Source organism: Coffea arabica, chromosome 2e, assembly GCF_036785885.1.
Source record: "Coffea arabica cultivar ET-39 chromosome 2e, Coffea Arabica ET-39 HiFi, whole genome shotgun sequence".
In the NCBI taxonomy this organism is placed as follows: Eukaryota; Viridiplantae; Streptophyta; class Magnoliopsida; order Gentianales; family Rubiaceae; genus Coffea; species Coffea arabica.
This window is the reverse complement of record NC_092313.1, coordinates 20,880,500-20,907,532: the sequence shown is the minus strand read 5'-3', so window position 1 is coordinate 20,907,532 and position 27,033 is coordinate 20,880,500. Positions and strand designations below refer to the sequence as shown.

Sequence of the window (27,033 nt, the reverse complement as noted above, 5' to 3'; positions counted from 1 at the left end):
TATGTGAGGAAAAAAGGTAATAGGGAAATGTGATCACGGAAAACGACGTAATTTTCCGACGGAAAACGGCAATCCAAACAAGGCCTTAACTGTGGGAAATTAATCAAAGATTGATACTTGACCGAGTCCCTTCAATCATTTCATTTGCTTGGAAAAGTCAACAGAGTTTATAATACTACTCTATTTCGATTATTACCCGTACGCAACAATAAATAAAAAGCCACGAGGCCATTCTTTGCCCATGTGAATTACTATAATTTCCAGGCTCCATTCAAACCAAAAGGGAAAAAAAAAATGCATACAATCTTGTCGGCGTTCACGTTTCATATTCTTTTCGTAATCAAGATCCTTGGAGATTTTCATTTTGGAACAACTGTATCTAATGAAAGTTCAAAGACAACTGACTCCTTTACAAAATGTGACTAGTCTCTGTAACGAAAGCTAAAGATATCAAACTTCGCATTAAACATGAGAGTGTGAGACAAATGAATGAAATTTGCCAATTTTCATGAATCAGACTTTTCAAAATTTTGGCACTCATTAGGTACAGTAGTTAATGAATACATATCTGATAAACGTACCAAACGTTTGAAACGTACTGTTCAAAAGAGTATGAGCTCTTGGATAAATTCTCTTTCTACATAGGCATGCAAATGCAAATGGCTTTATGGAAAAAGATCAATCGGTTGATGTATACACTTGTGGTGGCATATTAAATGAAGGTTCGAAAGCAGAAATTTCTATATTATCATTTAGCAGCGCTTTAGTCTAAGTTAAGATTTTACGCATTCTATTTGAGTCGAGTTATGACGTTTTATTATTTAGAAATTCGTATTTTGTTAAGAAATATCTCGTAGTGTAAGACTTGTTTAACGAGTTATGTGGTTTATAAATAGAGAGTTCTATTATTCTATCAGTCGAGAAGAGTAAATGATTGAAAGTCTTGTTATTTCGTGTGATTAATGATCTAATATTTTTACTATTTATTCCTCTTTCTCCTACACATATCGCTGCCTTTCCATATACTCCACTACATTAGTTTTGTCAAATATATCTCCTGTAATTTTTTTTTTTGTTAATTTTTGAGTTCCTCAACCTGGGAGTTCCACAAAAAACCTTATAGAGGAATATGACAATAAGACGCAATTGAGATAGTAAAATATTTCACGACGTAATTGATAGGAGACAGAGTTTGAATCTTCCCGTGTAATTGATAGGATAAGACAGAGTTTGAATCATCAAAAGATAAGTGTACGGAAAGATAATACTTACGAAAGAGTCAAATGCGACTCTTCGTCGATTTCCTTTAGCGGTCTACCGCTCCTGGCTTAATTTATATCAATAACCAAGTTTGTTGTATGTCCCACTCACTTATCATCACTTAGGGTCCGTTTGTTTCGGGTGAAAATGTTTTCCAGGAAAATATTTTCCTAATTTCCCGTGTTTGGTTGCACAAAAGTTACTGAAAACATTTTCCTATGTAAAATATTTTCACCCATCTTATGGAAAACAACTTCCCTTCCAAACTTACTGAAGTTGTTTTCCGAAATGCATGCATCCCGCCTGTAGTATGTTCCAAACTTACTGAAAACATCTTGTAGTATGTTCTTTTTTTTTTTTTAGTGTAAATAGGAGGATTCGAACCCAAAATCTCTTTCTTACACTCCCTCCCCCGTACCACCCAACCCAACCCAACCCTCCCCTAGTATATTCAAAATAAAAAAAAAACCTCATCCTGCTTATCCTATGCTAGTAATTAATTATGTATAATAGGGACATTCTTTTCTAGAGAAACTTTCAGCAGTGAGAGTGCAAGATATATGTCACAATAAGCATTGCATGTGATTGATATTTGACACTAAATGGCCAGCAATTTGTTTATTGCTTAAGGAGATATTTTTTATTCATATATACATTTCTCCAAGATTTTTTAAAGTTAAACAATGAGATAAATTTTCTTATTTTGCATGGAAAGAAGTATGTAGTTATAATGTGTAGAAAGTAAAGATAGAGATAAAAGTGAAAATATTTCAAAAGTTAAACAAACACCAGAAAAATGAAGTAAGAGAATATTTTCAATAAGCTAACCAAACACCTGAAAATGATGAAAGGGAAATGATTTTCATGGAAAATTACTTCCACGGAAAATATTTTCCCAAGGAAAATATTTTACTTCCAACCAAACAGACCCTTAAATTATTATTATTTCACAGTACTTTACGTACATGATACATACATAAATGCGACTCTAAGTTAATTGAATATTTCGATTATAGAAGGGTCATCTTTGTATTCCTATTAAGAAAGAAAAATGGCATTAATATGAACCAGCCGCTAACAAATCCAATCAGTGTTTTGATTCTGTCGGCCAAAAACCATCAAAGAATCATAATAGCTCTGACACCTTCATATTCTCCAGTTTTCCTCTGAAACCCTTCCTTCGTCCTTTTTTTTTTTTTTCGTTAAGGATTATTATCTGAGGGTGAGAGGGGCATAATCCGTTGAGTAGCAACGAGAATGAATACAAAGTATTGCAATGCCCAAGAGCATAGGTTTATTAAAAGCTAAGCTAAGCCTCATTAGAGAAGCAAATAAAGAGAAGAAGAAAAATCAATGAAACTGAGAAAGGAGGGTTGGTTGAACTTGAAGGCTCCCTTGACTTGACAGCATAGAGAAATAACACAGCCGTGCACTCAAGGGAGTGATCAAGACCCCGCAACAACTCAGGAGTCAGGACCCCTCTTTCTTCATATTTGGGGTTGTTTTTTTTTTTACCAATTTGTTTCTTGTGGGTTTTGGTTTTGGAGAATTTTCAATTTTGCGCAGCATACTCGGTTTCTACCACCAACAATAATTAATCAAACAAGTATACCATCTACACCTTTTTCTTCCCCTTTTTCAACATCAGTACAAATTAATCAACATGTTCGTGATGCAGCCTTAGAATACAATGAGCATCGCTGGAAGGATAGGATCAATTAATTGGAATGATTACTTGCTAAGAAATAGTAGTGGTCAGTAATCAGACACAATTGTTGTACATGAAAACCATGGAAACTGCTGTTCATGGAAACTGCTGTATATTTTGTATCTATAGATTATTCCTATATATATATATATATATAAAGGAGTTTGTAGGTGACTGTTGAAAAATTTGTCATCTGCCATCTTTGGGGATAATTTAGGTAGGGAAAAAATCAAATGCAAGTGATTAAACCAAATGTGCAACATTATAGTGTATAGTTGAGTTAGATTTGGCTATTTTGTCATCCTATTTGCAATTGGCTTATATTTCACGTGATTATCAAGCTTTTAAATGGTGTTTAAACCACTTGCAAATGTAATTGCAATGCTCTTCATCTTCTTTTAAACCCATTCAAGTGTTTGTGCTCAATCTTTTGTTGTGGGTGTTTGGATGGGTATGCTCATGTACTTTCTCTCTTTCTAAAATTTTGGATGTTTAGCTAATACAATAAAAAACTGTGAGTTTTCTACTGCAATATTTTCTCAATAGCTATTGTATGAATAAGAAATTTCGTTATGGAATACATGATACATATATATATGAATATTCGTAGGAACCTTCTTACATTTTCTAACAGTATTTCCAAATTTTGATTTTCGTGGCTGCAGGTGGTTAAATCATGACTAAAGATTATCTATTGACTGGAATTCCATGATCAAGGTAGGATCTAAATCTGACCTTATAGTTGATACATGTTAATTGTTGATTGGATATGGCTATAATTATGTTATAATAGTATAGTAACAAAAGTAATGATACTTTTGCTATTGTTGTTGTGGTACGGTATGATCATCTACTACAATCCTGTTTTTTTTAGTTATAAATTTGTTTTCCTTTATATGTTTGTTGATTTGGCCAATTTACTTGTAATTTCGTGCACTTCAACCGATTCAATTACCATGCAGTTCTAATTCTACTTATATTTTTTTTTATAAAATTTATTTGAATAAATATTTTACTACATAGGTTAAAACTTCGCGCTCAGCCCGTGCTTCCCCCTAGCCATCCATCCATCCACCCCATGTATAAATGTGCACAACTATCATTGTACTATACATTTAAGTAATACGCAGACAGCAATTGGTAGAACGAAAAACGCAGGCCAGCTTATCAACGTATACTACTACTGCCATCAACACGCACGACTTCAAACCAACCACACACCAGCTTGTCAAACATCAATTCCTGTTCCTGGAGGGAGAAGCCGAGTCAGATTTAGCTAAGATATCCAGTTCAGCATTTCAGACAGCTTACCTATCACCTTTTTATAATACTATTCAAATGACAATACAACTGACACCCAGGATTAGGATAGTGACTTCCTCATTGCCGTAACATCCAGTACAAATGGCGCCCCCCCCCCCCACCACCACCACAAAACACCCACCAAAATTCTTGAAAACTAAAGTGCTTCCAACTACTGCTAAACAACCGGCATCAATACAATACAATACAGCAGTAGTTAAGTTAGTGTATGCAACATACTAACAATAATAGGTTCCAAAGGCACCTAAAATTTTACAGTCCCATCCCATCCGCGTATTGCGATCGAAGCCCACTTTGTTGTCCAGACTATTCTTTAGCAGCATTGGTCAAAATTCAGCAAAACGAATTTCACGTTTCTCTGCTTTAGTCCCCAATCCATGCGATGCATTCAGATATTCGTTTCCACTGCATAAGAAAAACATGCGACTTTGGACATGAGTGTGGTCCTAAAGCCTCCACGCACACGCTTTTCCAGCACCGCTCATTATACTTATAACAGAGACTTCAGGCCTAGAAAAAGCTGTTGTCGGGCACAGATGCACTACTGTTTTAGACGGATAATATCTGCACCGACAATTTATCAGGCAAATTGCAGTTTCACATTAAGAATGATTGACACCATGGTTCGCCATCGCGGGTCGCGGTCGCGTCGCGGTCTCGATTGTTCCACATCCGTCGCGACATATCGGTTGAATATCGGGTGATACGAACATTATAACACATTAAAGTTTCCAAAAATTTTGAAAAATTATTAAAATTAGAAAATACTAAAAAAGATATAATTTAAAAAAATATCGGAGTCGACTCCGAGTTGACTCGGGTATATCGGCCGATATCATGCATCACGGATTCGAATCGGTCAATATCGGTTGAGTCAGAGCGAGTCATCACGGATATGGTGATATCCGCGTTTCGGGTATCGGTATCGGAACGGTAGGGACCGTTCCGGTTACGACTCGGCCGAGTCGTCTCGGACTCGGCCGAGTTGGCGAACCATGATTGACACTTAACCCACGAGTTTAAGGAGGAAAACGTTCTTCTGCTTCCTCTTGAAGAAGCAACCATTTCTGTCCTACCAAATATCACAGTATGAAGTCCTCAAACTTAATCAGTCAGATTGATATGGTCGCCAGCCTGCCTTCAATTACAAAATGTGACGCTTTGGTTTGAGAGCAAACTACTGCCTTGTTTCGCTAATAGACTCAGCAATTTCAAGGGGCAATATATATATATATATACATACAAGCCTAGTAGGTGCAGAAGATTAACTGAAGTCCTTGCTTAATCGAAATAAAATCATTCGGAAGCCCACTACTGCAAAGTCCAAACCTTCTGTTAACAACAAAATAGCAAAGCAGCTTTTATCACTGAAACAGCAGCAGTGTTCCTTAAATGCTTAAGTGTTCAAATTCTTTAATCACTTTGTGGATGTATCATACTTCTTGCAATGGTTATCCGGTACATTGAATATTTCTACGACAGACATAAATCAAAGTGCATTCGCTCTTTTGGTAGAATGATTTATCTAATTGTCGCGCCCCTTTTTTGAAATAAAAATTATGAGTTATAAAAAATGAATTTTTGATTAATTTTGAGTGAATTGAAAAATGAGTCTTTGAAAAATAAAAGAAAAAGAGGGTCTAAAATAGGACTTGAGAAGTGCGATAGTTTTGATCCAAAATAATAGTCTAAAAAGAGTTTTTAGGAAAAATAAGAGTCGCCACTTGGTATTGAGTTAAGGTGTACCAAATCATCCAAAAATATTTTTTTAACAATAAAAATAAATAAAACCCTTTTTAGACGACTCCAAATCTTTGAAAAATAAAAGAAAAGAGTTCGGGAGTCACGGTTGAAGAAAGGGAAGACAAAGATTTGATCTAAGGCACCCTTTCAACCTAGCCAAAACTAGTCGTGTGATTTAGTCGAAAATTTTCTTAATCTAATCTATAAAACACATAACACATAAGCATAATTTCTAGATGTAAAACCCTAATGAAAGCGAATAAACACATAAACACAAAAGCATGCAAACACACAAGCAAATAAATGCAAATAAAAGCCTAACTATTACATTCAGAACCTTAATTACAATCTAAGGGGGGAAATCTAAAAATAATAACCTAACTATTACATTTTTCTAACTAAATATATTTTTAGCAAAAATTAAACCTATCTATTACATAAGTTAGTTAAATACATGTCTTGAACACCTATCTATTGCAATTTGGTATTTAAATGTCTCACAAATAATCATCAAAATTACATAACATAAATGAAACTTAACATGAATAAAAATGAATAATTAAAGAAAAAGCACTCAAAACATGCAATAACACATAAAAAATACATTGGAGCATATAAAAGAATTTAAAATAATAAAAGAAGTTAACTCCCTTGAAGTTGTAGTTAAATGGGTGAAATTTACCCTATTTATACTCCAAAATCAACAAAATGGTCAAGACACCAATTTAATTATAAAAAACTGGAAATAATCATGAAATCTACCAATTAAAGCATTTAATGGAGCATAATTAGCAATTAAAGAAGAAAAGCAACTTATATTTAAGAAACCAAAACTATTAGGGACCTAATTATAAAAATTAAGAAAGTTTTTGAGGTCAAATTACAATTATTAAAAAGGGGTCAAAATCAAAGAAAAATAAAGTTTAGGGATCAAATTGCACCTAATTGAAAGAAAACCAAAGTGATAAGGCCAAATTAAAATTATACAAAAGTATAGGGACTAAAGTGCAATTTATGGCGTCAGATTTTCTTAAGCTAACAGGTCATTGGGTCATTCTTTTATTTTCTTAAGCCAGAAGCCACTTAGCCCAACCAAAAGATGAAAGAAAACAAGCAGGCCAGCCCATCTTTTATCACTCAACTCCAACCCAAAAATGCATGGGCTTTGGTCTCCAACGCAAGACAAACCCAATCAGAAATAACTATAACCCACTTCTAAAAACCCAAACAAAATAACCAAATCCAATTCTCCTCTATTTACCAAAACCCAACAAATTAATAAGCCAACTAAAAATTGTTAAGGTCTTATTTCATCCCAAAATCCAGAATTAATTTGTCCAAAAATCTACCTAAAATATGTAAAAAAGAATTATAATTTAAAAGGGGGAAAAATTGATTTATTGCAGCAGTTTTTGAGCCATAGTAGAATTAGGTGAAAGTTGGGAGGTGAAACTGTAATTTTTAAAAAGAACATGCAGCCTGGTACGAAAGAAGCTTTCTTCTTCTTCTTCTGCAACTCTGGGTTCTTCATTACCCAGAAACCGCACGAGCCAAAATCCAAACAAACGAAATCTTATGAACTTTATTTCACAATCCCAAAGCTAAACTCAAACAGAAAAGAGCCATGACCAAGCAAATAATCTAAAAATGAGCACGGTTGAAATATGAAGCAAAGCTCAGCAGCAAAATAACTCCAGATTCATGTCTAACAGGCTTGAATTTTCATGAAAGATCGTGTTAAAGCAACAAGAGGAGAAACTATGGTTACCTTAGAACCCTGGTGAAGTGAAATGGACGTGAAATGCCCCCAAGAAATCGCGCTGGTTTTGGAAACGAAACTCAGGCTTTTGCCATAGGAATTTCAGCGACGGTGAACCTGAAACTTGGAACCCCGATTCAACTGATTTGAAGACGTTTTTTCCAAACAGTTTCTGAATAAAAGTTGTTTAGATCCCTCCCAAGAAAGCTTAGAAACAGAGAATCTGCTTCAAGAACTCACAAAAAGATCGGAATTTAGTGATGAAGCGGGCTGACGGCTCAACCTGGTCACCTTATTTTCCATAAATTTATGTTTTTCTCTTTTCTCTCTTTTTTTCTCTTTTCCATCCTTTTTCTCTGTTTTTTCTTTTTTTTTCGCCGCCCCTCTCAATCCCTCATCATGGCTGCGTTTTATAGCCTTTTATAGCTACAAAATCCCCCCAAAACCTAGAACTAAGGAAGGAGATTGGAGCTGCATTTTTTGTGGCCATTTTAATCCATTAGATGGCTTTTAATCCTAAATTTCTTGATGTTTTGAATCAATGCCAAGTGGCCTGGTACTGGCATGATCGAATGGAGGAAAAAAGGGAAAAAAAAAAAAACTAGTGAAAATGGATCAAAATGGATGCTGCAATTTCTGTACTGTAGCTTGCTTCTGTACTTCAGCTGGAGAAGAAGACGCGCTGTACTTCAGCTGTATTTGATTTTTTCTTTTCTTTTTAGCTTTTTCCTTTCCTTTTCTTCTTCCGATTTTTCTAAAAAAAAGCGATTTTTATCAAGAAATAGAAATGAAACAAAATAAATTAAAATAAATAGAATTTAATTAAAATGAACAAAAATAGGAATAAAAATGAAGAAAAATAGTAAAATTTTGATGTCTACACTAATGCTAAACAAACATCAAGTATGAAATGATTCAACATTCACAGATCAAGGACTCAAATTAAGAATTTAAAAGTTCAAGGGCTCCACATCAATTTTTAGAAAAGGTCATGGAAATCGAGGCACGTTACAATTAGAAAAAACCTTACATATGGTGCTCTTAGAAGTTAAATATTTCTAGAGCTGCTGAATACTTTTTAGCCATTGCTCATGCTAATCGAGCAAGTACTTAGAAAAGTATAGAGGGGAACACCTACATATCAAGGCATCCAATGGAAATGGTTGCCCTTAGTAGGCTAGAATCGTTCCTTTCTAAACTTATTAAAAGAGTCTACGAATCCACATACTGTCACCAGTAGAAGGGTTTCTTTTCATATATTACCAATGTACTGCTTTTGTCGTCCTAAGTGAATGGCCTCTATCGTACTGTTTTTGCATATGCATCTGACCATTTTAATACCCACAAATCGCTTCTTGTCTAAATTTTTTCCGTTGCTTGAACACATATTTGGAGAGACCTCATCATTTAAGTTCCTCGGTCTTCAATCTGAACAGCATCCTATGGTTTATAAAGAACTGCTCCATTCTCAGATTGCTTCATGTAGGATATACCCATGTTCCACCTTCTTTCATTGATTCTCAACTCTCCTCAAGCCTCAAGGAAACAGTAACTTGGCTCTTTTACCTGAGAAATTACTGCTGCGAACAAAAAGTATTGCTATAAAATGATCCTTTGCAGTGTAATAAAAAATATGTTGTCCGGATACAAATCATAAAATGACTCCAAGGCCCTCTACCACATTTATACAGCATAAGTGTTGAATTTTAAGAAATTGCCATTCTCCTGTACCATATTCCTATATAGCCAAACCACAATAAGCCCACTGCAGGTAGTGCAAGAAATCAAACCCTTTTCTCCTTCCTCCTGCTTTCGTGCATCTCTGTGCATGTAGACGCATAAACGCACATCCATACATGCAAATGCAAAGAAACCTTTTTTTTTTTTGAGTGCAAAGAAACCCAATATATGTATATTATCTCTCTCTCTTTCTCTCTCTCTCTCTCTGAGACACACAAACACAAATATCAGTAGACAACAGTTGTAAGTGATCCATTCTACATGTATATAACATCTATGTCACAAACATACGAATAATCATGTACATAGGAAACATATTTGACACCATGAAGATCAAAGTAAAGTACAAATTAAACATCCGCAAAACAGTAAGATGGAGAAAATGAAATCCCCGGTCGATCATTGCTTATCCTCCAAAATCACTCGTCTCATAGCCCAAGTCTTCTTCCAGGAGATGTTCCCTTCATTGAAGTGTTGATAGCATAGGAAATCTGAGTGACTTATACTGCACCTAATACAATGGCTTGCCACTTGTTATCTTTTCTACCATTACATAAGAATTACTCATAAAAACCATCACATTACTAAAAAGGTGATATTGCTTCCCCCACAACTTATAAGAACGCTTCTTCCCACTCTTTGCTCTTCAGTCTTTGTCTCTCTCTCACTCTCTCTCTCTCTCAGAGTTAAATGACTGTAGATGGCCAATCAAATCAAAGTTGATGAACTCTGTGCCTAGTTATGAAAAAAGGCCTTAGTACCATAGGGCAAGCAGGACATGCTAAGGATACATTAGAAATCAAAGAGAAGCAATCATAAAACAAAACAAGGATCCTAATTATCTGCAGAAAAGTATACAAGGAAATGTCAACCTTGTTTAGCTGATGCAGAAGCTCCATACGCCTGCTTCCTCCTTTTACATGTTCTCAGTTCTGGAGGAGTCTACTAGTGCCGTAGTACTGCAAATTAGATGTATGGCTCTAAAGTATGAGATTTACAAAATGAAAAACTCTACAGAAAGCAAAGTGTTAAATTTCTAAACTTCATAGGACTTAAAAACCACAATCCCTGATTCGACATCAGTGTATACGGAACCGGTTCTAATTGGATTGCAGAGATGATCAAGCATGATTGCACAACTTCTCTTAAATTGAACTATTTGCAATAGAAACATCATGCCCTATAAGCAGCCATATAAATTTTAGTACCAATAAAGCTCAAGCATGTACTTTTTTGTTGGTAACCATCCATATACTTGTAAAGTATAATCAGTGCATAAGCCCATACATGACTGCAGTCCTATCCTTGGAAGTACATGCTGTTATTACCATTACCTGTTGTCATTGTCCTAATCACTGATGTTGCTCTCAGCAATCATTGACTTGCAACTCTGCACAGCAACACCAATGCTGCCATTTGGTCTTCAATCTTTCCTGTTCCAGTAACGTGGTTGACAACGGGGGTCATGCAATCTTTGACATTTGTTCTGTCCATTTATCCCCCTTTTCTTTTCTTTTACCTCCTTTAGCAGCATTGGCTGATCGCTTCCTGCGCTGCATAACACTATCTGGCATCGGTCTACCTCTTCTCATCACAGTATTCATGAGTTTGATGTACTTGTACCTCATTTTCATCAATGGATGCTTTTCAATCAAGAAATTCTTCCTATATGCCTCCCTTAAAACCACAGTTTGTGTACTAATCTTGTTGGACACATAAAAGATCCCTGGATAACGTACTAAAGCCCTCTTAAACCTTAAGCCGAACCCTAAATAATCCCCCAGCAGATACACATTGTCCCTCTCCATCTTCTTTGACACCATTAAAGAAAGCAACTCATGAATCACCCCTACCGCCCATTTCTCTGCCTGATCACTATTTGGAGCCAACTGAAAAGCATCCTCATAAGGCGAAATGTAGGGCAAATTCTGCCATTCCTCAACCCAGTCCTTCACCCTCTTCTCCAAATCAAAACCCCTAGGAAAATTCATCGAAAACTGTAACTCACTTCCCATTATACCCTCATTTCTAGCCAACTTTTCCACCAATGACGCCGCCAAATCGTCCCTCCACCTCACCAGTTCCAACCCAAACGCCTCGTACCCATTAAAATCCTTAAAACCCATCTCACAAATACTAAAATAATCAGGAAAATCGGGCAAGAAGCTTAATTTGTAATCATGGGGCAATCCCAAATCAAACTGAAACTTGTCAATCACATAAAAAGGGAGTCTTTTAGCTCTTGTGAGCATCAAAAGCTTCGCAAGCCTTTCTGCAACATCTTTCTTATAATGCGAGAGGTTCAAGATTAGGGTTTCATCGTTGTGAAGAGAGATGGCTTTAGAGGTGAGCTTAACATGAGGATGGGACGCGGTCATGGGCCTCTTGGTCGGGGGATTGAATATTTTGAAAATTAAGGGGTAATTTCGGGCGAATTTGGAGGCGGTGGTGGGGAGATTGAGGTGGGGTTTTAGCGGGGAGATGGAGGAGAGGGGTAAGGTTTCGGAGGGTTGAGACATGATTAGATTTTTGAGTGAGAGCAAGGGTTTAAGATTTTTCTCATTCTCAACGGCTTTGTCGAGGTAGGGGTCGCGTACCCATTTCACTTTGGCATTTATAAAAGTGCGAATTTGGTGGTGGAGGCACTGGTGGCGGCGGCCGATACAGAGGAGGAGGGGGAGGACGGCCATGATTTGCAGAGGGGGGCTCCGTTAGGCTGATCGCTAACATCGGAAGAATGAAAACGCTACTGGTATCGACTATTCAGCCTACGCCTTCTGAGGTTACGCACCTGAAGGCGTGATAGATTTAAAATACCACTTGGCAGTGACATATTGGTGCCTCAGTTCATTTGGATTGAAGCGGGAAAAAAAAGGAATTTATTTACTAAAGTGTAGTAAGGGGCCGCTTGGTTCATGTTTAGAAATCGGAAAGGGAAATGGAATAATGGGTAGAAAATCAGTATGGGTTTGAATTGGTGCTATCATTCCCACAGGCAATGCTTGGTGTGGGCTGGGTCTTAAAATTTATTTTTGCTTCTTTTTTTTCTCCTTTGGACTTTTTGTCTTCTTGGCTCGATGCCTCCCCACCGCTAACTTTACCAGACCAATCAAAACTTCTTCTTTTGTGCTTCGTTTTGCAATTATCAATCAAAAATCCATGTCTGAAATAGAAGATTTGGCACATGGTGTCTTTTTATTTTTCGTTGTTCTGAAATTGGCAAATGGAACTTTAATTAAACAATTCCAAAATGAAATGGTGAATTCCATCCCATCCTTTGAAATGCGTTTGCAAGCACAACTGCAATCCACCTATGGCCACCAGCCTTCTTGCAGGAGGTTGCAATCCAAGTGGTCTCTGAATTTATTCACAGTTGGAAATGAGTTGAAGGTTTTGAGTGATTCCTCCCAATTTAGTCAGGAATCATGAATTGGGCATGATTCCAATATTTTAATTGTCATTACAGTGTACCAAGCACTAAATATTGGAATTATTGTCATTCCACATGCCAAACCCCTCAAACCAAGCGGCCCCTAATATTTCTATCAATATATTTTTTTTGGGGTAACTAATATTTCTATCAATATTGCTAAAGTCATCTACTAGCTCCGTTTAGATTGACTGTTTTTTTGGGTGCTTTTGAAATATTTTACTATAATAATGTAGGGGCAAAACTTTTATTGTAAATGAGGTTATTTTTTATATTTTAAAAATTATTTTTTTTATATTTTTGATATTTTTAAAATTATTTTTATTTATATATTATTATAATATTGTATATGAAAAATTTATTTTTCAAAAGATAATCAATCCAAACAAGATTTGTACTAATATTCCTTCCTAATAATACACGCACCAACTTCTAACTTCTTCTTACCAAAAAAACTACTCTTATAGTCTTATTGGGAGTAGGGACCACCAACACAACAATGCGGAAACTGAAACTCCGAAGAGGAATTTGCAGCCCACACGCACGCATAAAACATTTTCCTTCCCATAAATATGACTATTGTTACACCGGCCACCGTTCGGTTCCACGATGGGACTGTGGCCAACACATTAGAGCTTTTTGAACATCTCAACGCTCAATTTCCCTTTTTTGTTTTGGCCTTTCCAAGAAGAAGAAGAAGAAGATCGCCATGATGGATTGCTTTTCCAGCTCCTTTGAATCGGTTCCGTCGTACGAGCTGCTGCTTAAAGCTGCCTTCAGCATTCCGATCTCCCACTATTTCTTCGGAGCTTTCTTCATTTTTCTCCTCTGTTTCTGCCATTTTCTTGAAATCCATTTTTTCCGGGATTTACTCACTGGATTCGCTGGGCAACCCGTGTCCTTGACCTTCCATTCTTCTTCTCCCGTCTACCACTTCGTCGCTTCCAAATGTAAAATTCTCCATTCCAGGTATTCGGCTGTTACATTTTCATCACTTTTTTAGTTGTTCTTCTTAAATGGGGTGGATTTGTTTGTTCTTAATTTCCCCCACTTTTTGGTGTCCATTTTCCCTCCTTTTTTCTTTTGGGGAGTTTGGCAGATATTTGTCGACACCTTGGCTTTGCAGTCCTCACCTGCAGACTGCTTTCTTAACCTTCTTTGGAAGGCCTCCTGCTTATAACTACACAAGGTGATTCTTTTTTCTTTTCATTGAATTTCTCTTCTTTATGAAATAAGTACTAGTGTTAACAGTTTGACTTGGCATGTTTCCTCGATAAAGATACAAGTTTTATATGTTTGTTTAGCAGCGGTTTCATCTTTATTTTCTTTTTCATTTCTCTGTTACTTTTATTTCCTTCTTTAAATGGTTTATTATGCTTTAATGGGACGGTTGCAATCGATGCATTTGCATGCAATTAAAGCCTAATCATTTGTCTGCGTTACCTATGAAATAGTAGTTGTTTTACTTATTTTCCTGGTGAATAATGCATCTCCCTGTATCCAGAGAGCTGTTTAAGTTGGCTGATGGTGGGACGATAGCTTTGGACTGGTTGATGCATACTGATGGTAAACACCTCCTTCCTGCATCGTTCTTGGACTGCCTTTCACTTGAAATGGTGTCATTCTCCTTGCTACCCATTCATTCATATTCACCATCCAAACCTCATTCTAGAGAGCTTAATGATATTATGTTCTAAATGGGTAAAAAGTTTGTATTAGCCATGAGTTGATTTTCTAGAAATTACTGGCAAAATTGAGCTGTGTTTTCTAGTAAATCTGAAGGACTCACGTTGGAGGTAATCCAGAAAATTACTTTCGTATATCTTAATTAACAACTATTTTTGAGGCTCACTGATCACAAATCTAAAAACAATAAAAGGAAAAAAAAATCACATTGAGATACTTAGTTCTTAGCTTCTTCTGAACTCTATGGCCTTACTGTGTTTTCTTGTTGTTTGGTATTTCCAAATAAGCAAAGAAGAAGGAAACAAAACCACAGTGTAGCTAACAACTAGGATTCGTTGCAAATTTTTGGGCCATTGGAAGCAGGGCTGGATGTTCTTTTGGGGTATTAACCCAGGAAGTAGAAAGCCAAATTCATTAAAATTCTTTGAACTGTTTATGTTGAAGTGTAACTTTTCTGGAAGATCAGTAGTTAACTTTAATTGCTTTTGAGATTTGAAAGATTGGAAAGTTCTAGTTTTTAATATTTTCAAAAACATGAGCTAGAGGTAGGTTATAAACCTCCTTCAGACAACACCTAAGAACCATTACCAAATGCTGCCAAGTAAATTAAGGTGCTAACATATATCAACAGTTCTTGTTAGTTATGTTGGCATTTGAAATTTTGTGGCTGGTTCGCATGAATTCCTTTGTTTAAAATGCGGACTTCTGATAACCTTGCTAGCTGGATCTCCTAGTATTTTAGTGAAATTATCTTTTTTTTTTTTCTTTTTGAAAAGATGTAGTTTCCTTCCTTGTCTTAAATTAGCAGCTCTTTTGGCGCTGATTGTATTATTGATTGAGAGACAAAGGTTCCTTAACTTTTTCTATTCTGGCTGAAGTAATGAAACCAGGTGTTCAAGAAAATGGTGCAATTATCCCTGATGGAAAAATTCCTATCATGATAGTCATACCTGGCTTGACTAGTGACTCCGATGCTGCTGTAAGCTTGCTTGGCTCTTCCTTCTGGACTATTTGCCTGCTGTCATCATTTTCTCACATTTCTTACGGCTTTTCCTTGTTTTTCCTTGTGTAAGAGTTGTTTCTCCTGATTTTACATCATTTAAAAGTAGAGCCATGTAACTTTATCGGCTCATCCTTAGAGATTTGGCATATCTTAGCTTTGGGATCTGACAAGGAGGTTCTAATAATCTGGCAGTGCTGATCTTATTGTTATTTGCCATTTGGTAAATGTAGATGAAAAGAACAACACTCTTGTGGCATTACATAATTGCTGACTGAACCTCAGTTTATGGGCTAGTTGACATTAACAACCTGTTTTGCAAATTGCTTGCTTGTTTTGTCTCTTTCTAAACTCGCTTCTGCCTTAACATATCTATTCAACAGTATGTGAGGCACTTGACTTTCAAGATGGCAAAATGCGGATGGAATGTAGTTGTGAGCAATCATCGGGGGCTTGGGGGAGTTTCATTAACTGTAAGTGCTTGTTACATTGACCCATGCGCTTAATTCCTTTTAATTGAGATACTGAACTCTGTTGGATATTTGACTTCCTTTCTCAAGATGCTAGTGTGTAAAAGAGCTGGATTTTGAACTTTTATCATTATGATGGTTAAAAAAAATGAAAGCCTTTTGTATCCTCAAGTGGAGGATATTTGCTTTTTTTTCACACATTATATCTAAGATAGGGACAAATTTTAGGATTAATTTAGGTCAAAGATCAACTGTATAGAGTCAGAGTATTCATTAAATTTACTTGTTTTTTCTGCGACCTGGACTTAATTTTTCTCCCTTATGCATAAATGCATAGTTGTGCTCAAGCGACGTCATGTAGAGAAATAATGTCTTTGTTTATGAACTTTAGAAATTATAAGAGTAGAGGTAGAGTGCCATTTATGAGTAGAAACTTTGAACTCTATTACCTTTTAACTCATTGCCATTCTCCTTGAACATTATCAGAATCTCTTCCTTTGATCCTAAGGGCCTGTTCAATGCTTCAGCTTTTTAATTCAAACTATAGAGAAGTAATTATTATAGAAAACTTTTTAACAGATAAATCATTTCTCCATTTAAAACATTTTGTAAACCCAAAAGTTTCTTTTCCAAAAGCAACTCAATGCCAACATTTCATAATCAGCTTTTGATTAACTTAATATAAGCTAAAAGCAGAAGTCAAGAAAAATTGAGAGCATCTTAGAAGACCCTTTTTAGTTGAAAAGCAGGCTACAAGTAGCTGATCTAAGCAATCATTGTCAAGGCCTTGAAAAAAGTAGAAGAGCAGCATGGACATATATGTTAGCATGCATAACCATTTTGTTTTTCTACTGGGATGTTGCTTGAGCTTCCAAATGTGTCAGAACGAAGTATTTTTCTCATTTCATTTTCTTGAGCTTTTATTGATGAATCCCCCATGTATTGATATGGCAGTCTGATTGCTTCTATAATGCTGGATGGACACAAGATATTCGCAAAGTCATCGAACATATTCACTGTCAACACCCTGAAGCTCCTCTTTTCACTGTTGGAACTAGCATTGGGGCTAATATACTGGTATAATCTCAACTTCTGTCTTAGTTGTTCTAGACAAGGAATCTGATGCCAAAGAAGTGTTCAATATAATGCGATAGTGTTCTGTAGCAGAACTTTGTGTTAGGGTCATCCCTTGAACTCCTTCTATTGCTTTTTTGTCATGAGGTTCATATCTTTTCAGGTAAAGTATCTTGGTGAAGAAGGGCTTAAAACTCCCATCATTGGGGCTGCAGCTATCTGTTCTCCTTGGGACCTTCTGGTTAGTTAAAGGACCATGCGTTTCACCACTATTTTTGATACCAATTGTTGTTTTTGACTTTTGGTCAAGATTGGTGCTCTGCTTTATTCTTTCCAGCTTTAATGCAATTAGTCGACATTTATGTGCTACTTGACAGATTTAAGTAACATTATTTTTTCTGTGTGCTCGAGCATACCACTGGGCTATGACTACTTCCAAAAAGTGTATTTTAATTGCCCTTTTCATTTTCTCCAGAAGTGAATGAAATCTCTATATCATGATGTGCTCCGTTTCTGAGTTTATGGAATGATTATATTACATGAATGGCTATGCATATGATTCTTCGGCCTCCAAGTGATATTTGTTAACGAGAATAAAAGGATATGGAAAAAAGTAAATTTGTGACATTCAGTTTTCTTTCTTTTGATAAAGTTGTTTATCTCAAAAGTCTTTTCTTTTATATCATGTTTGTGATACTGGATTCTTTTAGTTTGGTTGTCACTAAGAACAAGATTCGAGTGTAGTGGCTTGTGCTACTATGCTTCTTTGATGCATCAATCCATTCTTATAAATTCTTCTCCAACTGGATCAGCTCTTTTCATTTTCTCCAATAAATTCTTCTCTAACTCGATCACTGCTTCTCATTTGCTGCAGATATGTGACAGATTTATTAGCCGCAGGCTTGTGCAGAGGTTCTATGACAAAGCCTTAACATTTGGCTTAAAAGGTTTTGCCCAATTGTATGTCTCCCATCACTTGGCGATTCTATCTTAGATCTTATCCAAATTGATCTTTTCCTGTGAATTCTTTTACCCATTTCTCTGGGCAATCCATTATTAACAATGTCCTCCCAACTTTTTTTTATTGTAAAATACTACAATATTCTACATTCAAGACTTGTCTCCCAAACAAGCATAAAAACTTTCTGTTTCTACATATTTGTTCTAACTCGTGTTAAGCTATGAAAATTTTATGCTTTTATTTTACCACACTAATTCTTTTGTTTTGGTAGACACCAGAGTGTTCTCTCTCGTCTTGCAGATTGGGAAGGCATTACAAAGGTCAATTACGATATCTTTATTACTTTTGGCTTTGCCTTCTCTGAAGGCAACCCTGCTTGAATATGAGGAAACCATATTGACCTTGCATTGCCAATTTTTTCCATTTTCCTCTTCCTTCTGTTTTCCCTTTTCTTTTTTTTTCTTTTGTTTTGATATGCGGAGGTTTAGGGAAGCATCTTCTAGACTATGTTTGTTGATACCAATGTCACTGAACCATAGTTTGGTATAAATATTTCTTGCAAGCAAATCAATAAAGAGAAAAGAAACCTGATGACCAGTGGACTTCTTTTCATTTTCAATTGCTTCTGTTTTCCTTTCTAGCTTAGATACACAACGAGGAGAAAGAGCACAAGTGTCCTGCATCTAGTAGGACTACAAATAGCTTGGTTCCAACAAGGTGGCAATACTAAGCAATAGCATACTAGAAGCCTATAGGAAATGACAAAATGTCTATTGCTGTGCTCCCCTAGTCATAAAACATCTTAAAACAAAACGCAGTTGAAATTCTGAGTTTAATGCAGTTCTGTTTCATGTGTTTTCATCTGTCTATAGTTGAATGGAGTTCAATAACTGGAGTTTGCTAGTGTTGTCAATATGATTTTTGGTTTTCTTTCTTGCAGTCACGTTCTGTCCGGGACTTTGACAATTATGCTACTCGTCTTGTTGGAAAGTATGAGGTAAAACCTTTTGGCTTATTATTGTATTTTTTGTTGTTTCCTCCTGACTATGCTTGCTTTTTTCTTCCAGACTGTGGACACATACTACAGGCGTTGCAGCAGTGCTGGTTATGTTGGTAATGTTATGGTCCCTCTTCTATGCATCAGTGCTATAGATGATCCAGTGTGTACAAGGGAAGCAATTCCATGGGATGAGTGTCGGTGCGTATATATATCATTTTGCGTCTTTTGATTTGCCTAAACAACCTTTGAAGTGCACTTTATTTCCAGCCATCTTGTCATTATAAGTGCGACCAAACATAAAAGATGGTGTCAAGAGACTGAGCAGAAAATGGAATCTATAACCTTGAAATAATCACCATTTTGATGGACTATGAAATGTCTTGCACTGAAGAGAGTGTAAAGGAGATGGCAGATTCATATCATAGATGTCTTTTCTACTATTAATACTTCACTTTGATTTGGTAATCAAACAAGCAAAAGGATGCTAAGCTGGAAAATAGTACAATGATCTGTTAAAGCAGCCAATAAAGGCTCCAGCTTCAAAGAAAGTTCTTTGTGGACCTCTGACCTAGAAGTGTTCAGCATTTGTGTAACTATTGTGCCAGAATGAAGTTGGTTTTTAGTTGGGGGTTCTTTGTTTCTGCAGTCGGCTGATAGAAGACCTTAAACATTAAGGAATCAAACTCTGTAATGTAAACTGTGTGTATAAATTCTGTTTGACGTCCTCAAACTTAAACATAGAGCTTTGACTTTTCGAAATATCCACTTCTTGAAAGTAAGGTTACCTATCTCCTTGTTCTTCTCTACTTCCCATCCCAATTAAATATTCTATTAGTCTCCTTTATTTGCTTTATGTAGTACCTGTTTAATCTGCTAAAACAAACAGCATTTTTCTCTTGTAGGGCAAATAAAAACATCATTTTGGCTACCACACAGCACGGAGGACACCTAGCATATTTTGAAGGGATAACTGCAAAAAGTGTCTGGTTAGTTCTCATCGTTTCTTTACTGTCTGTCTATTGACTCTTAACCAATAATATCTATTCAATCATAATGGTGAGATGAAAAGATACTTGTCCAGTGGCTACATTTTAGATTTCTGAAAGAAAATTAGTGATGAATGAATGCAATTATTGGGTTACAGATAAGGCAATTCTCCAATTGAGTTATACACCTTGACGGTCTTTGTCATATGTGCCTTTAAGCGTAAATGTGACCACATACATGCCTATGGATGAAAAGAGGCCTTTCTTAACCAAGACACTGTTGTTTAGAAGACCTGTGTTGTGTGCATTTCCTGGAAAACAAAAATGCACGTACATTAGTAGTTTCTTTGGATTTGGTTGACAATTTCTGGTCATACTGTTGAAAGTGAAGTTTCCTCCTTGCAGGTGGGTAAGGGCTGTTGATGAATTCTTCTCTATTCTGAACTCCAACCCATTGATTCACACAAGTAAAGAGGTGCATAGCACTCACTAATTTTCATTCTCCTTGTTCATTTATAAGTTTGCATGTCACCCAGGATGGTCATCATGCCTTCTAAATTCAGCTGTTTCCTTGAGTAAAGGAACACTAAATTGCGTAATATGACTTCAGACTGAGATTTCAAATGTGCGGTTTGCAAAATAATGTACTTTGAGTACCTATTAAGGAGACAAGGTGGCACTGTAACTTGCATAAGATACCTGAAATATAAGTTTTGGCATTGGCAAAATGAATAAAGTGATCTTAAAAGGAAATGGCACAATAAAGTTGGGAGAACATATGGGTTCCACTGAAAAATTGATCTGCACCTATTAATTTCTTCATTACTCGACACATCATATTGTAAACTCTTACGTTTGGTTAGCCAGATTTGCCAAAAAAAATTTCAAATTTTGTTTTGCTTACATCATAAACACAATTTCCAACCACCTTTTTATCTCACATACATCGCATCACAAAAAGTGCTACAGTAATTATTTCAAATCCAAACACAATGTCATTTAAGTTAATTCCCAACTATTCTCTTCAATGAGTCTACACAATTTTCTGCAGTGCAAAAATTATTTGGGCCAGGTCAGTGTTCGATCTGCAAAAATTGCAAGAAAATGTAGTGAATTGTATTCTATGTAAATGCACTTGTACTGAAAATTTTATCGTTTGACCATGTCACGTAATGCAGATGCAAGTGGCATCCCCCAGTCCTGAAGAAATTTCAATTGATCAGGCGCCATATGTAAATGTTGTGGAAGATGGAATGGTAACTGCAATTGGCAATGGGCAGTTAGCTGATATGGGGCATCTAAACAATGATAATATGGCTTCACATGACAAGGCTGAGGATGCAGTTTCTGCTGTAGCTGCAATTGGAAATGGGCAAACAACTCAAGTAAGGTCTCTTGAAAATGATAATTGTATCCAACATGACAAGGCTGAGGATAAATTATCTGATACTGGAAAAAATGGAGAAACGCCAAATGTGGCAGCTGGTCATGCTTTAGCTTCAGGACGAAATGCTAGTGACATAATTGCTCCAGTTAAAAGGTGTGTAGATAAGCTATCACGTCACAGTAGGAAATCAATGTGGTTGTTGGCATACATAGCAATTATAACCACCTGGCCAGTTGTGGGTTCTGCTCTTCTCCTGTTCTTCAAGAAGAAGTTCCGCACTGTGTTTTCACGAACTTCACTTGGGAAATGAAGTTATATCGCGGATTAATTATTCTGGATCTTATTCTAAGTATTTGTTTTCTGGCTCTGTATATCATTTCTCATGTTGCCAGGGATATGATATTCAGAGTTTGGATAGTTTTGGTGAGGGGAATATATCATTAAGAAGATGATAAAAAAAGGAGTTCAAAATCTGTTGGGAAGCTTGAGCTTCACATCATCTTTGAATTGATGTCGGTTCATAAGTTGATAATCTTGGACTGACAAGAATCGTGTCTGTAATACATGCACACAATACAATGTAAACTTCCGTTGATGTTAAGTCGCCTGTATCTGCTTGAAGCCTTGAAGAAAAATCTGACTCTGTGGATGCCGGGGGTAATGATGTGATGATGGATGAATAGGTGTTTTTTTTTTTTTTGTACTTATTAATAAATTCCAAACAACCAGCAATGACAGTACTTTTTTTCTTTTGATGTAATAGATGCGACATTAAGAAAATGATTAAGAAGATCAAAATATTGTTGGAAAACATGTTTATGATGTAATAAAAAATTTTTTACAAATAAACCACTATCTATTGTTATTAATCTTCTAAATGGATTATCAAGGCTCCTACGATACCATTTCATTTCTGAATCCCGTCCAGTAAACCAGGCTTACGACTAATCCGTGGAAAAAAAAGAGGAGGATTGTCATGAAGCTTCTTATTACCATTGTATAAACCTATTACACAACCTATTGGCTATTATACATATAAAAACATGCCAACTCCCTAACCGGTAACCCCAAAAAACCGTCTCAATGGAACTGATCTTCAGATTAATTGCAAAATTGTCTTGTCCCTTGAAGCAATTAATCAATTTCTTTATCAAAACCAACGCTACGGTAAAGGCCACAAAGGTGTGGTAGTTTTGCGCACTATCTAAACCGAAGTACAGAACCGTGGAGTAGTATCATTCAATCTACTATTGTCCTCCCCTTGGAAATAGGAGTCAATGCAACTAACATAATCCGAAACAAAGAACGTTGACAGGACCCAAAGATTTCCAGACGTCCTGGCCAACAGATGCAACTTACAAACATACGGCTAAGCCCTGGTCATCTTCATTTTTGGCATGGCCTTTTTCATCTGACGAGCCCGCTCTTTCGCCTCTTTCTTGCGAAGAGCCTCAGCACTAAGCTTGGCTTCAGCCTCCTCCATCTTCTTCCTCTGATCAGCTTTCTTTTTCTGCAAGGCTTCTTGTCGGGTATTCTGAAGTTCCTTGTATATCTCTTGAGCCACCTTTAACCTGGCTGCTTCAGTTTTTGAGCGAGCCTAAAATAAACACCTCACAGTTAGCACAAGTGAAAATCCTTGAAGTTAAATGCACCAGACTAATGCTACCGGTAACTTACATGTGAGCTTAGTTTGTACCGGCCAATTAAGTCGATGTAATAAGGCACAAGAGCCACCAATCGGGACATGTCAGCCATCTTTTTGGCATCAGGCAAAGCAAACTTGAACACCAGCATCTTCTTGTGTGAACCCAAATGTTGGTCGGAGAAATGCAGTGAGATGAAACCCTTCCCAAACTTGTCAAAAGCTTTTTCACCAAATACCTTTAAGAAGTCAAATGAACTCATTTTACATAACTTTCCAGAGAAGCAACTAATAGAAATTCGTTCCATAACTTACCATCAGAGCCCTTTATTATTGGTTGAACAATTAAGGGAAAGAGGAAGGAATAAGAAGAACCACTTTCTCATTCTTTATATAATATTTTTGGCCAGGGTTTTTTTTTTGGGGGGGTGGGGGGTGTGAAGGGGGCTTAAATGAGCGGTGTATCTAAAAGTGTAAACCATCATTGTTCAATGTTCACACAATCCACACAAAGCACGTATGAAAAGGAAAAACAGACAATACACTTATATGATTGAAATCTCTATGCCACTAGAAATGCATGAAGAATTACATGCTCAAAACACAATCTCAACCATTCCACCTGAAGTAATCAGCTTTTTCTGGATCATTGTTACCTATCCAACTTAGACTAATAACACTGCTAAATTTTTAATCCTATATTTCTCAACTCATAGTACAAATAGTTGATAAAGGACCAAAAAGCCAAAAACACAATCATCTGAGAGCTATTTCTACTATTGAATTCTCTGCCACTATCTTCAATAGTTTCTTTCAAAGTCTGAAGTAACCAATGAAAATTTCATTCTGATGAAAAAGCTCAATGCTGAAATATCTCAACTGCATGAAGATCTACACTACATTTTTTTTTGGTTTGGGGTGGGGTGGGGGGAGGGGGGGAAGTTTGTTGCTGGGAAAGTTAACAAGGAGGGTAGAAATGAACCACCAGCCTCCAGAGTTAAGGTTCACTTTCAATGTCTTAGGACTTCTATACAGCTTTTAAAGTTGACACCTATCTATCTACGCCTCCCACTTCCTCCACAGCATCTAACATCCAAATTAACTAGAGCATTTCATAACTTTGTCGAGTTTCCGCATCACTGTGATAAGGAAATATAGCTCCCTAACCTCACCCAAGCCAGATAAAACACAAAGAATTCCTTCAGACCTTGGATCTGTAACAGAATACATAACCATCATTAATTTGCAATTTTGCACAACTTTTAATTTGCAATTTTGCACAACTTCATGCAAAGACCACAAACATATGATTGCTTTGCCCCTTCACATTGTCAATATCTTGACAACCATATCAACTACTCAACAATACACTATACAACGGAGCTCAAAATGACAAAGGGAAGACCTGCACAATCTTCCTAGAATACTCAGAACTCAATAAGAAGACCAGCAAAACATTCACTACCAACCTGGTGGAGATTTATATTCAGCACCAAGGAGGACCCAACTAGGCTAAATAGCTAACAATGCAAGATGCAAATGTATATGCAGAAAAAAGGTAAAAATGAAGCCATATAACATTCAAAGAAAGTTTCTGGAACCAATGAACACCTGCCTGCATGGGTATTTTTTAACCAAAAACAGTACCTGATCAAGGGCGGCCTCGGTGATCAAATCCCCAGCAACCTCCTTAGACTCCGATACAACAGCCAACTCCTCAACCAGCCACTTCCTCCCGCTAGGAGGTGCCACCAAACCCGCAAACCTCTGCAAATCCCTATCCTCCTTTTGCATTGTTTTTGCCAGCTTCTTCCTCGCTACAGCAAACACCACTTGATCCATGGCATCATCATTCATATACACCTCAAAAGTGATTTCATCTTTACAAGGCACCACCATGTTATACAACCTCGATATCAAATCATGCCTGCTCTTCAACTCCAACGTCGCCAACATTCCCTGGCAAAATCTCCTGCCGCTCGCGTAAAATTTAAACACACTCTGCCCTTCTTTAAGCAGCAAAGGCGAATCATCGGCCTCCCCAATGCCTAACAAGCTAAAATTCTTATCGAAAATAGAATCCTTGGACGCAAATTTCATCACCCAAGATAGAGCTATATTCTCATTCTCCTTTTTCCCAGTAAAGTAGTTAACAATAAACACAATTAAAAACGACCCACATACAATTTCAACCGTAAATGACTTGATTGATCTCGAAGGAGTGACAGTGGCGTTGGGTTCGGATTCGGGTGAACCGGAATCCGGTTTGTGATCGGAGCCGGCAGCGGCGGAGGCTGAGTCCTTAGATTCATCAGGTATTTCAGAAGGGAAATGTTGGGGGAACCCTTCGAATTCATCTTCATCCCAGTAATACTCAAACGAGGTGGTGGTTTGAGGAGCAGGCTGTTTCAAATCCGAGCTGGGAGAAGAGTCGTCGGAGGACTTGGGTTTGGGATCCGGAGAGGGAGGTCCATGGTGGGATTCAGTGGGGTCAGAGGGAGAAGAGAGGGTGGTGGGAGGAGGAGGGGAGCGAAGAGGGAGGTCGGTAGCGAGCGAGAGCTGCTCGTCGTCATCCTCATCGGCGTCGAAGCCTTCGAAGTGGGGTTGAGAGGAAGAGGAGGCGGAGGCGGCGGCTGAGATAGACAGACGGTGGAGGAGAAGAGAGAGGAGAGAGAGGAGGGCGATGAAGTAAAGACGGCTGTCTCCGCCTCTTGGGAAGAAAAGGGAGAGTGGGGAAGAAATCATCATCAGCGAGTGGGAGTGGCTCTGGGGCTTCTTCGCCATCACCATTCAGTTTCCAGTTGAGTTGGGTTCCACTTCCCACCCTCACCAATTTTATTATTCTCTGGGATTTTGATTCTATTCCAATTCTATATATGTATACAGCGGAGAGAGATAGGAATAGAGAAACTCAGAAGAGAGATCCCACTCCCCCCAGAAATCAGAAGACAGAGAGAAGATGGATTGCTATTTTTCCCTTTTCTGTTAGGCGACCGTGACTTTTCACAGCCAACGGTGGAAACGGTACTTTGTATTTGCCTGCATCTGTTTGGTCTGTTTTGTCAAGAAAAGAAAAAATAAGACAACTAAATTGAATAGAAATTACATACACACACACATACATATATAAAGAGCTTAAATTTGTTACAATAATGTTAGTTTAACTAATTCTTGTTCTCGAGTAGCTTAATTCATCGTTAATTTTGTGAATTGGGTTCAACAAAATCAAATTTTGTAAAGGAATGACAAAGGAAATTAATCAAGTGTTCTATCTTGACAAATTCAAATGGACACACGCAAGAACTGTCCATGGTTCAAAGTCGGTCTGGACCGTTCCACATCAATCTCGACACATCAGTCGCGATCTCGGCGAGACGCGAATTTTTGAAATATTTAATATTCTAAAAATTATAAAAAATATGATAAACAAAAATAATTAAAAAATTAGTAAAAATAATAAAAATTCGAATTGATTCGGAATGATTCGATGTTATTCGACCGTTTCAATCCTTCACGATGACACCTCGGCAAGTCGAGTATCTCGGAATCGTATCGTCCCTGTGTCGAATCAAAAAGTCGGATCGGAGAGACTCGAGACAGTAATGACTCGGCCAAGACTTTGAACCATGGAACTGTCAGGAATGAGATCACGGTTAAATGCTTCTGTAGCAACCATGCTAAAAGGAACACGATTAGGATCAGATATAGTGGAATTCTAGTAGCTTTTCAACTGAGAGAAGTTCCACAAAGTATACCGCTGCTACTTCTAGTTTGTTCATTTTTCTTTTAGGCTCAAACATCAGGCAATGGTTAACCGAAAAACTTCATTATTGATTGCGGACAGCACGCAAGTAAAGCCGCCGC

At 37.1% G+C, this 27,033-nt stretch overlaps 3 protein-coding genes across 5 annotated transcripts; 1 reads left to right on the top strand and 2 right to left on the bottom strand.

The window, feature by feature from the left end:
• Window positions 1–8,767: 8,767 nt before the first annotated feature.
• LOC140036859 (protein WHAT'S THIS FACTOR 9, mitochondrial-like) lies at window positions 8,768–12,448 on the bottom strand. Of its 3 annotated transcripts, none has more exons than XM_072079836.1 (3): window positions 10,868–12,448; window positions 10,406–10,492; window positions 8,768–10,268 (listed from the first exon to the last, which is right to left on the bottom strand). In XM_072079836.1, the coding sequence occupies exon 1, from the start codon at window positions 12,221–12,223 to the stop codon at window positions 10,997–10,999; it is 1,227 nt and encodes a 408-aa protein (XP_071935937.1). In that variant the 5' UTR covers window positions 12,224–12,448; the 3' UTR covers window positions 8,768–10,268; window positions 10,406–10,492; window positions 10,868–10,996. The 3 variants fall into 3 exon arrangements, with proteins under 3 accessions (XP_071935937.1, XP_071935939.1, XP_071935938.1); XM_072079838.1 differs by having other exon boundaries at window positions 8,768–9,373; XM_072079837.1 differs by having other exon boundaries at window positions 8,768–9,370.
• Window positions 12,449–13,453: 1,005 nt separating this feature from the next.
• On the top strand, window positions 13,454–22,128 carry LOC140036858 (uncharacterized). Its single transcript, XM_072079835.1, has 14 exons — window positions 13,454–13,932; window positions 14,063–14,152; window positions 14,468–14,529; window positions 15,528–15,628; window positions 16,033–16,122; window positions 17,074–17,196; window positions 17,357–17,434; window positions 18,068–18,153; window positions 18,426–18,474; window positions 19,095–19,151; window positions 19,222–19,352; window positions 20,057–20,140; window positions 20,546–20,615; window positions 21,319–22,128. The coding sequence occupies exons 1-14, from the start codon at window positions 13,673–13,675 to the stop codon at window positions 21,835–21,837; spliced, it is 1,800 nt and encodes a 599-aa protein (XP_071935936.1). The 5' UTR covers window positions 13,454–13,672; the 3' UTR covers window positions 21,838–22,128.
• A 370-nt stretch (window positions 22,129–22,498) lies between these two features.
• On the bottom strand, window positions 22,499–26,166 carry LOC113731908 (uncharacterized protein At5g49945). Its single transcript, XM_027257420.2, has 3 exons — window positions 24,817–26,166; window positions 23,205–23,408; window positions 22,499–23,124 (listed from the first exon to the last, which is right to left on the bottom strand). Exons 1-3 carry the CDS (start codon window positions 25,957–25,959, stop codon window positions 22,897–22,899), a joined length of 1,575 nt encoding a protein of 524 aa, XP_027113221.2. The 5' UTR covers window positions 25,960–26,166; the 3' UTR covers window positions 22,499–22,896.
• Between the last annotated feature and the right edge of the window lie 867 nt (window positions 26,167–27,033).

Excerpts from the sequence above, each read along its gene's own strand:
- LOC140036858 (XM_072079835.1), top strand. The coding sequence starts at position 13,673 with ATGATGGATTGCTTTTCCAGCTCCTTTGAATCGGTTCCGTCGTACGAG. Across the intron at positions 15,629-16,032 it reads CTAGTGACTCCGATGCTGCT|TATGTGAGGCACTTGACTTT; the intron begins GTAAGCTTGCTT and ends TCTATTCAACAG. Across the intron at positions 20,141-20,545 it reads ATAACTGCAAAAAGTGTCTG|GTGGGTAAGGGCTGTTGATG; the intron begins GTTAGTTCTCAT and ends TCCTCCTTGCAG.
- LOC140036859 (XM_072079836.1), bottom strand. The coding sequence starts at position 12,223 with ATGGCCGTCCTCCCCCTCCTCCTCTGTATCGGCCGCCGCCACCAGTGC.
- LOC113731908 (XM_027257420.2), bottom strand. The coding sequence starts at position 25,959 with ATGGTGATGGCGAAGAAGCCCCAGAGCCACTCCCACTCGCTGATGATG. Across the intron at positions 23,409-24,816 it reads CCGAGGCCGCCCTTGATCAG|GTATTTGGTGAAAAAGCTTT; the intron begins GTACTGTTTTTG and ends GACTTCTTAAAG. Across the intron at positions 23,125-23,204 it reads GGTACAAACTAAGCTCACAT|GCTCGCTCAAAAACTGAAGC; the intron begins GTAAGTTACCGG and ends TGTTTATTTTAG.